The following is an 11,790-nucleotide window of genomic DNA, read 5'->3' on the forward strand; positions in this document are numbered from 1 at the left end:
ATTACTCTTTCACAAATCCGTCATGTTTTGATGATATAAATTTATACCTCAAAATACCACAATGAACTGATGAACAGAAGGTGAAGTTTGGCTTCCAAATTAGTTCCTACCATTCACAGGTCTCAGATCACCTTTCTACCGCTAAAACACTAGCACCAAACTCACAATGAATTTATCAGTAAATCCTTATAATTGATTGACGCTAAACAACCAGGACTGCTGGAAACAAAACGCTAAACAATAAGGAACGGATCATAAACACACTAAGACCCGACTAATTCCAAGATCAACAAACACAAAAATTCCAAATTAGAAGCTGGGAACTAAATGCTTAGTTTAGTTCCAAAAGAAGTGTTTAAAGAAAATAACCAGCTCTATCATACCAATGGCACTTTAGTTTACAGAGCATATGTTATATGTCTTAGTCATGATACATAATGAGATAAAACCTCAAGAATTGGCAGAGTGGCCATGCAGCCAAAAGCTTCAAATATTAAACAAGAAACGATCACATCCGATCAGCAAGGTACCATCCAAGCGAATTAATGGGCTTCTGGGATTTTCTGTCTCCAGTTCCTCGACACTTGATCTTAATTCGAGCAAGATAATCCGCAGCAATCCATGGAAAACTCAAATTTAGCATTTCGCCGTCTCTGTCAGGTTCTTGCAAATCCAATGATTTCTTTACCCAAGTAGGATGATACGTAACATGGTACCAAGCTGATGCCTTTCTTTCATACATCAGGTTTCTCTCTTCTTCAGAGATCTCTTCAAAATTGGGACCCAGATGGTCAAACACCCTCCTAAACTCCTTCCTCAATGCACTATATGCATGCTTGATTCTTTCCTTCATTTCACCTTGCTTCTTGCTACCGTGTTTGGGCATTGATGAAATGTGACCCGTGACAATTTCTTCTTCTCGGGCCACCTTATACTGTCCAAGAAGCCCATTTAATTGTCGGTCATATGACAACTTACACCCCCAAGCATCATTTATAAAGGTTCCAGCCTCATGAACCTCGAGATCTTTATCATATAGTATGTCTGACGGTTGGATTTGAAGCTCGGGAGATGATGTGACATCAGTGTTGTAACAATCTTTTATTTGGCGATAGAGTTTCCCGAGTATTTTGTCGGATTTATAACTTTGGAATTTCTCTTTGCCCATGAAGTCCGGGTATAGCTTTGGTTTAAGCTGAGGTGGCATAGTAACGATCTTACCGGTTTTCGGGAAATCAACGGCTGTAGCTGCTAGTTCTGCAAGTTTGGTGCATCTTTCGTCTAGAGCTCCAAGATCACTCGAATCAGCATGAACTACATGCGCGTTGCAAATCGTACCAAGACTGTCATTAACCATGTTCTTCGTGAAAAAATCTATGATGTCCTGTTAGAAATAAAAAGGAACAATGTACACTTAGATTGTAAGGACAAAAGGACCAATGTTTCAACTCCGTATAACATAAAGATTAAACTACAGAAATTATGATAAGTAATGACTATACAGAAGGGTTAAACTTTTAAGTCAAGCAATGAAGCAATAGATATAACAAAAGATATCATTGTCAACAGAAGTCGTAGAATTTAAAACTTAAGAAACAATTTTATTTGACGCGCAAAACTCAATATGCATACTCGCATCAGATACTAGAAAGTCAATCAAGGAAGAAGTTCACCATGGAAACCTTTTTTAATAAATTTTAAAAGTTGACCATATGTCTCCTGAAAGAAACGTATTTAGAGTACTGAAATCAAAACTATTTTACCGCAAGAACACAACAGCAGGCTAATAACAAGATTTTGCAAGAGCTAACGGAACTTCTAAAACACATGAAAAAGCTTTATGCAAACAGTAGAAATGGAAATCTCAACCCATTTAATTATAAATGTACTTTATCTCTAACGAGCCAACTGGCCATCTGCCAATGAGTAAAATTAAAATATACGGCTAAAAAGAAAACAGAACAACCACGTTTAACGTGTCAAATCAGTTGAAAGTTTCCTGAGGTATTTCCTGAGGTATTTCCTGAAATGCAAACAACCTCCAAACCTGTTTTATTCGATAAACTTAGATTTTTATTGTAATGATATAAATTTTAAATCAGTTTTAATGCATCAACTACTTTTTTTTTAATAAACAGTAATTGATAAATGGACAAGCAAGTGCTTCAGGACAGCCTCACAAGAATTAGAAGGTTACCGGTACTGTCACATTGCGGGGTAACTTTTTAGCTTCAGCAGGAGCATACTCCATAGGCGGCCAGCTCTGTTTGCTAGGCGGTATAAGATTTTCATCCCATGTAACAAAATAAAGGTCACCATCAAGATCACTTCCTGAAGCTTCATCTGTATGAGGGCGGTGTCCCTTCTGAGGAAATATCAAACAATCAAAAAGATGTTCAAGACCTGGCACATCCACAGCCTCCAAAACCCGAATATCACCAGGATGAAGACACGGGTTTTTTGCAATTACCACATTCCCCTTGATCACCGTCAAATTTCTTTTTGTTTCAGTAAACCTTGTCCCATGTTTAGCAAAGCAACTCTCAACTGAAGGGTTTGATACTTGAATAAAACACTGACCTTGCTCCAGAACACCCAATTCATCAAAACATCCCATTAACCACCGTCCATCATGCACAAAAATTCTCGACTTTTCACGCAGATCTTCTAATTGTGCGAGTCGTATACTGCTTAGCATCCCCCGAAGGTGCGGCTCAGTTTCTGGCTTGAAACCTGCACCCAGCATGATAGAAGCAGTGTTGCCGCTTTCAGCACAGGAAGATGTAATTACATCATATGCCACAGCGGTATCCTCTAACATTTGGTTCAGTCTGCACACCATTATCATCTGCATATCCCAAAAAATGTCATCCCTAACCTTTAAAGCAGAGAGTAATGTTATAATCTGTCTGTTTAAAAACCCGGGTTGCAACCGTGTCCAAGAGCATATTTCAAGAACCGTATGATTAGATTCAAACTTGTTCATACTTGGCCTTAATGAGAGCTTGATACTATCACCTTTTTTATCAGGCCACCAAACAATGACACCCTTGCACCCCGCATATCTAATCTGGTATGCACATGGCTGATTATCTTTCAATTGCAACTTTTCAGCAACTTCAAGGGCAAGTTCGGGCGATATTTTGCCGATCCCGTCGGAGAAAACATATCCATTTCTCTCAACGTCTGGAAGTTTGAGATCAACCTCGTGTCTTGGGACCTCAACAGTTGCATATGTAGACGAAAAGCATTGGCCCATTCTAGCTGCACATTTAGCAACGTTTTTATTGTCAAATTTCCCCATCCATGATATGATATCTTTACAGGAAATCTTAGCATTTTCGGCAAAAAACCATGCTGATCGGTCCCGCAACTGATTAGCCGAGAAAGCCAAGAAGCAGTATCTTCGACCACACAAATAGAACCCGTTACTCAAAATGTTTTTCACCCGTCTAAACATCGTCGTTTTTTGGGGTATAAAATCTTTAACGATAGACGGCGGGTAGAAATTGAGCACATGGTTGTTTAAGGTCTTCATACCTTCATCCATGAAGGTAACACGCAAAAACCGGTCTGACACTTCTCTATAATGCCGAAGGACCCGATTTGATAGCTCGACCTCTGGTGGTAGACAATAGGCTTTGCTTGGTGTGATTATTAATCTCCTAACTTCTATCACATCCTTTTGTTCTACTTGCTTCTCAAGAAGTTTTGGATTCTTTAACAACCACTGTTGAACCTTTTTGAGACAAGTAAATCCATCATACAAAGGGCGACGGTAAGAACAAATGTGCTTCAAAGCAGCCATGCTGACCTCCTCGGGTTGACTTCTCAGAAGATCAAAAACCTTTTCTGTGAACTGGTGCTGGTTAATGATGCATTTGTGTATTACGGAGTTGACCAAGAACAAGACTTTGAAGGGTATGTCTTCTTCATGATGAATACAGTAAAACAGATCTTGCATTGGCATCCCAAATGAGGGCTCATCTTCTACTTTAAGCTTTGTTTTACAATGCTCGATCTCAACACTATGCTCTTTGAAAAACGTTAGAGCTTTCTTCACCTTCGGGATATCTCGAATCCGGATGGAAACCCGATACGTGTTGCATCTCCCAATGGCACCGCTAGGGGTGAAATCGGTGGTCCGGATCCATGGATCATCATCATCCAACATCTCAGATGGATGGGTGATGGCAATATCATCATCAGCCGTTCTATAGAATATACAAGGAGTGGATGCCAACTGAAGAACCAAAACCAAGTGATTGTCATACTCTTTAACAACATTCATGTCCCTCAACAAAAATTCGACCTTGAAATTACACTTTATCACCGTGTAATCCTTGGTCCCCTTTAGCGAGAAAGCAGTGTCTTCTGTGAAAAGAAACTTACTGCTACAATCAAATGGGTCAATAAGTAAGTCAACCCCGGAACCAGGCCCTCTCCAACCAACAACGAAATTATCCCGGCTAGTTAACAGCCCAACTTCAAGACCCACATTTGATAACCTATAAGGTGTTTCTTTCCTCCTAAGTTGATTCATTCTGTAAGGATTTTCCGGGCCTGAACTAACCTTTAAAATATTGTTTCTATATACGAGTTGACCTGTGACTCCCTTTTCCACAATAGTGTCAACCGAATCAGGATCTACAAAATGCACAAATGCATGGGGCTCAACTTTCTCATAATCGGTGACCTTTTGAACACTTTCAAGGTTGACATCAAATTCTGGATACGTGTCGGGAGGTGTTGAAGACGTTTTTACCCTGCACCTATACACTTGTCCACATGTTTCTTCAATGTAGTCCAAAAGCATCTTTGCAGTAACTTGATCATCAAACCCGCCTATACTAACCTGTGTGACCTCTAACTTGTTATCATTTCTCTCTGACCCCATTTTCCCCACCGTCTCCTTTGTGTGATCATTCAACTGTCGTTTAGACGCCAAACCTGCAAGAGATGCACGAAAGCCACAATTATTAGCCCGACATCATCTATACCTGCATATGTAGATTTCGATTGCAATGAAATTCTTGAAGATTTGACATTATTATTATTATTTTCTATCTTTCTTCCAACAGACTACACAAAGGACCATTGCGTGCGATTAAGAATGAAAAAGTAAAGTTTCTACTAGTGACTGAAGCAAGCAATAAAAGTTAATGCACTCGAGCTAGTAAATCAACAACAGAAAACTTTATTAAACTAACTAGTTAATAAGAGGCACAATTTTAACAATTGTACAAACAGGTTTTCGGGTTCAAGGTTACCCTGTATCATGCGACTGTTTCCGATACCGCTTACATTCAACAACCACACAACTCAACGCTTTATTAAACTAACTAGTCAATAAGAGGCATCATTTTAACAACTAATATTCGCCTAAAACTCTACGGGAGAACAAAATAAACCCTTCCTGCATTTACCAAAAACCCTAAAAAGATTCAGACTTTATTCTTTTTTTTTTCTTTTTTACAAATAACGATCAAGAACCCTAAGTTATATATAGAAGAAGAAAACTTTCACTAACCTTTTCGTCAATGCTTTTGTGTTTAGATGAAGAAATGCATTGCAGAAAGTGTGTGTGTGTGTGTGTGTTAGATGATACTTTTGGTTTTTAAATTTTTTTTTTTTAAATGATGAAACTCACTTTACAAAGTGTAGAGTCCGTGTCTCTTCGGTTTGTTTTCTTAGAGGCTCCCCAAGGGTAAACATTCATCCATCTCTGGCTAATCTCTGTCAGCGTCACATCAGCAAAAAAACACTTTAAGGACTAATCTCTCAAAAATCAACCCAATGGACTCATCCACCTAAGACTAATCTTGGACCCACCAATTATTTAATTCTACCCATTTATCATAAACTTTACATTTTTAACCCTCTAAAATTTATGACAAACTAAAACATACCCAAATAAAAACATTACATTAATAATAAAAACATTACATTAAAAATAAATAACATTACACAATTTATTTATAAAATAAACATTACAGTACTTGAAACATTTAATTTATTTCTTCATCTCATACACTGCTTTGTCTCTCATGATAAAATGGTTCAAGTTGATGACTGCACAAGCTAATTGTTGCACAGAAACTTGTATCTTGTTGATCTTCACCTGCAAATACATAAAGTATTGACACTCAAGATCGGTACAATACCCAGTTTGTATATAATCAATTTGTTCTTTACACCATTGCTTATTCGCATTAAGTTTTTCCCCAATTGCAACAAGCTCGTCTCTGAACATTTCGTGGTCGAGTATATCAGCCATGGTACTGTCATCCACTTGATCGACAGTCATTGGTGGTTTTCGGTTAGGGGGTCTTGATGAAGAAGCCATTTAGATGTTTGTGATTTTATCAGAAATTTTTGATCAAAGAAGCCAGTACTTATAGCCAAACTAACTGACGCTCCCCCAACGTTCGAATTCAAAATATTCACGCTTCTAGTCCCTCCAAAGTTCGAATTCAAAATATTTACGCTTCTAGTCCCTCAAACGGCCAAAATTTCAAAAACATTTACACTTCTAGTCCCTAAACGGCTAGTTGGATTCTGATTCTATAAATACCAAGCCATTGCACAATTAAGTTTCATTCTTCTACAAACCCACTCACTCTTTCTAAGTAAATGGCGTCATCATCATCAAAAAAGAATGTTCACCGGCCTCGTCTGACCGAGAATGAGATGAAAACAAGAATCATGGCTGATATCAAAGAGGACACCCTCCTCCAAACTGAGATGTCCGGGGTCATCGGTTACCTACGAGAGAAAAGGCGACAATGCGAGCAGGAGGTTGAGGCATTACAAGCACCGGGCCGCAAGGTGTCCAAACACGAAGAGACATATTCATTGTTTCTACAGGATGAGGGCAAGCAGGTCATGAGGGTGGTCGATGATGTTTTTAAGGTTGGTCACACGTTGGGTGAGCAATGCACTTGGACAGAATCATTCCACGACAACTGCGGAGAAAACAAATCAATGTGGAAAGTCAAATGCCTCCAACACGACAAGTGGTGGCTGAACGAATATGCTAATCGTGGCTTGGGAAAAATGTCAGTCAAAGATGATGACGAGTAATCGTAACGTTATTTATGTATTTCGTGTTTTAGTCATGTAATGTGTTATGTGTTTTGATAATAAAATGTGTTTTGATATGAAATGTGTTTGATTGTTACAAAAAAAGTAGCGGTTAAGGACTAAAAGTGACACTTCTAGGAATCACTTTTAATAAAAAAGAAAAAAAAAAAGATGAGGGACTTGTTTGATATATAAAAGGACGAAGCTTTTTGTCCATTATTATGTAGTGTATAGATCTGCAAAAATATAGATCCTGTAAAGCAATAGATATTAATTAGAGTACATATTATATATTGACCAAGCAATAGATATTAATTACAGCACAAATTAAAGCAATAGATATTAATTACAGTACATACCGAGATGTGTATCACTCACTTATTAACCGATGTGGTCGGACCATTCAAATTCATTCACACGTAAGTGCTTAGGTGATGACGGCGGTATGCAAGTGGGTCGTCCCACCACTCACTACTGGGAACACCCTTAGTTGTTTATCAATCCTCCATGTCCAATATAAATGGATTGCTTTGTTTTGTATTTAAAGAGTTTATTTTTCTCAATTTGTGATTGTTTCATTTTCTGATGTGTAACATAATTAGAAAAGATGTCAGAGTAATGAAGATATTATTTAACATTTAAATACTTTAGATAAATTTGGCATACAAGGCAGCAACAATTACATAATTGCAGCTATCTCGATTGTCTATATTAATTCTAGTATTTCCAATGAGCAGCTTGTGTGGCGCTCTCTGCGCCCGCCACGTCAGGTTTTTCTGATGTGGCGTTATTAGAACGATTCGAATGACACGTCAGCAGCCACATCAGCATTTATGGTCCACATAAGTGTGCAAAGCATTAATATACCCTTTATTAAAGAAGAAGGAGGTTGCTGGGTTTCGAACCCAGTACCTTATGTTCAAGGGCTCAGCACGTTTACCACTTTAACCATGGAAGGTTTTGTTTAGTATGCCCAAACTCACTACTAATAAATATTGATTCACACGGCTTTTTTATTTTCAAATATAAACACACCACCCCTAATTTCAGTTTTTCCAATTCTTTCATAGTCATCCCTGAAAATCCTTTCTTATTTTATCTCCAAATCAATTCCTAATTATCATCTTGACAGATCACCTCAAATCCCTAAACTTTAGGGATTTAGGGTTTTAAAATAATGGTTAAATCCCCAAATATCCCAAATTTATATATTATTACGAAACCTTTGATTCAGGACATCACGAAACCTTTTCTATTTTGTTATTCCGGTTCATACCATCACGAAAACAATTTCAAGGTAACAGTTTTCGATCTTTGGTTTTGTATTTTTGTTTAATCAGTTTTTATTTTAATGTATGTGAATAGAAATCTCTCTCTCTCTATATATATATATATATATATCGATATCTATACATATATATAGAGATATATTGATGATGTTTTGTGTGATTTATATATGTGTGTGTATTCAGATCGATAGTCTTTTGAATGTGTGTATCATCTCTATATATATCGATGATGTTTTATGTGATTTATATCTATATATTTTTGAACTGCATATCTCTGTATATTTGTTTTTGTGTGAATTCTAATTTTTGTATGAACTGAATACATATATCTTTCTCTATATACATATGTATAGATATGTATAGATATCGATATATATAAATAAATGTCTATATATATATATAGAGAGAGAGAGATAGATGCATATTGTTTTATCATAATGATCATTAATGAGATATCAGGTGGATGTTTTAGGGAATGCTCTTTTTTTTGTAGCATCTACATACCCTTCTTCATATGAAATCCATCATACAAAGCTAGAAAGGACGAAATGGACAAGAACTCCTCGAGTTCAAGTAAAACAATAACTCTCATTACTTTGTCTTCTTATCATCTTTTCTTTTTAAGTTATTTTTGAGGCAACCATTAAGATTGTCACCATTAAACCAGGTGAGCGATTTTAAGAAGCCAATAACCGGATCAGACTCTTCTACTCTGAGTTGGATGCATGACAAACTAATGAGGCTGCTAGGCACTCCTCTCCAAGACAAGGCTTGACATTACAATTCTAAGGATAAATATGATTGTATTTCCTCTCTATTTGTTTTCATTCTTTCTTTTTTGCCTTTTTGTGAGATACTAACTTATAGATTAAATCATGGTCAGAACAAGTATAGACCTTGGTTATACCGAGAATGTTTAAAGAATAAATGATGGCCATATTTTCAAAATTTAAAGCCCGTCCAGTCAACAAAAAGGTATATTTTATTTTCTAAATGTCACTTGACATTTTTAAATGCAATTATAAGGGTTTGAGTCTTAGGTGACATATTTTAGAAGCAATGTAGATGAAACTCTAGCGTTGCATGGTTTGACTAACAATAAATTGCTACCCATTTGCCTAATCCGTTTGACCTTTTTGTGCTACTACAAACTGTTTGATAAGGACTCTCGCTTTTGATTTGGTTTGGTCCTTTTCGAGTCTTTAACTTTAAAATGACTATAATTGGTTGTAGAGAATATTCATCTACAAAATTAATGCATGACATAGCATATGAATATTAAAAACAATGGACAGTAAACTAGGTTGTAGCTTATCTTTATGAATAAAGCAAACCTATACATTTATACAAATTTAATTAATTAATAATGGACTTTAAAGTGATTAACCTACTATAAGTCTATATTCCATATTAATATGGTAAGTTAAGCCGTTAGTATAAAAGTAGAAGGTCATACAGGTCTACAAACTTTAGAGATATCAAAATTGATGGGTCGGCTATGATAGGTGATGCGCTCAGGTTGTAACAGGTTTTCTTTTGGGTACTTGACACGGTTTCGGCGAATCAGGTCTTAATTTAATCACAATTAACACCTTACCAGTTTTCTGTAAATGTATGGTGCCTGTTTGAATGGGTCATTTACTGTTTTTATGGGTCATTTGGATGTGTCAGCTACTGTCTGGATGGTGCTATATCCAAGTAATATCTGTTTTTTTTTTTAATAGTTTTGTTAGATTTCACATTCAATATGTTCTTTGTGTGATGGCTAACGAAAGATGTCTACAGGCTCTACTTTGCCCCTTTGTTTGGCTGGTGGGTTAGCTGCAAGCCTGCAATATTCAACTACTAGAGTGAAATGTCTGGATCATAAAACATATGTTGCCTTTTCTTTGCACGGTCGCAGATGAATCAAGCGTTTTCTTTGGACAATTTGGGTCACTTGGAAAATTTTTTGACCAAACTCGGTTTCTTTGTTGCTCCATTCTCTGTTTCTTTCAAATTACAGTGTTTGGACACAACAATTTATGAAACTGTATGCTATTGCAAGTGAATAACAATGGTCATTAGAATTGATTTGGCTTTTCTAATTCAGCAAAATCATGTATCATATAACATCTATTTTATCCTTCTAAAATATTTAATCCAATTTACTAAAGTTTTCTTTTAAGATTTTTGGAGCATCACAAGTGTATCTCACTACACACAACCCATGAGTTTGTACAATCCTGCAACAACACGACATTGTCATTCAGTGGTGAATAATTGTGAACATAGATTAATATTGACATTATGGAGTTCAAATATTTTATTAAAGTTTAGTATGTGACTAAATTTCAAGGTGTGAATAATAGGTGAACATAAATGAATCTTGAGTTGTTGACAGCATGACATTCATATATTTTATTGAAGTTCAGTTATAAAGTTTAGAGATAAAGCTATCAACAAACATCATATCCTTATAAATCCTTATACATCCTTATAAATCCTTCGAATCCTATAACTTTATCTACAACCATACAAACATCCTTATATATCCTTATATACCCTCTTACCTCCCACTAAAAACAAAAATATATGAAGTAAGGGCATGCCCTTAGGTAAGGGCATGCTTCAAAAAATCCTTAATTTTGGACAAGTTTCAACGGCAAAGGATATCCAAGGGCGCCCCCATTGGAAATAGCCTAACTTGTCCACTCACCATTCTCTTTAGTTTTTGTTTTATTTTCACTTAGCAAACACTCACACATGTACCTGCTATTCTTGATCAGTGGCAATCTTAAAATAGAGGTCAAAATCTTCTCGATATGTTTACACTTTTTTACATGTCTCATAAGTTGGATATTGTGTCTTAACTACTTTTGCATATTGTTACAGCATCTGACAAATGGAACCCTAAAGGAGGTAATTTGTAGCAATGGTACATTTTTTGTATGAATTGCTCGGGACCATGGTATAACATATTGATTGCTCGGGACCATGGTATAACATATTGAAGTTAAAGAAAACCCGACCCGACAAATTCGATAACCGACGGGGAAACCCGATGTCCGACGAGAATACCCGATACCCAAATTCGTTTGGGGCAGGGAGTGGGGGATGTCTACCCTAAGCCGACCTGATATCAATAGCAATATCTATATATTTATAAGTGATTAGTTTTGAATCTATAGTGATTAGTTTTGAATCTATATTTCACATCTGTAAATATAAGGCCTACATACTTACATTTACATCTGCCATGGTTGATGCGGAATGTGTCTAGCTAAGAAGTTTCTTTGATAATAGCAGATTTAAAAAAAAAAAAATCTTCGCTGAATCACGTAGAAATAAAATAGATCGGTGCAACGCACGGGTTTCACCTAGTTTCCAAACAATCTGCTATGTCAATGTTAAAGAGTTGTATAGGTATTGCCTTATG

General features: G+C 36.4%; 1 protein-coding gene across 1 annotated transcript; it reads right to left on the reverse strand.

Moving 5' to 3' along the window:
- Positions 1-286: 286 nt before the first annotated feature.
- On the reverse strand, positions 287-5,617 carry LOC122582152 (RNA-dependent RNA polymerase 6-like). The gene is made up of 3 exons (XM_043754507.1): positions 5,531-5,617; positions 2,198-4,950; positions 287-1,384 (listed from the first exon to the last, which is right to left on the reverse strand). Exons 2-3 carry the CDS (start codon positions 4,895-4,897, stop codon positions 509-511), a joined length of 3,576 nt encoding a protein of 1,191 aa, XP_043610442.1. The 5' UTR covers positions 4,898-4,950; positions 5,531-5,617; the 3' UTR covers positions 287-508.
- Positions 5,618-11,790: the final 6,173 nt, after the last annotated feature.

The sequence above is a fragment of the Erigeron canadensis genome, chromosome 9, assembly GCF_010389155.1.
Source record: "Erigeron canadensis isolate Cc75 chromosome 9, C_canadensis_v1, whole genome shotgun sequence".
Taxonomy (NCBI): Eukaryota; Viridiplantae; Streptophyta; class Magnoliopsida; order Asterales; family Asteraceae; genus Erigeron; species Erigeron canadensis.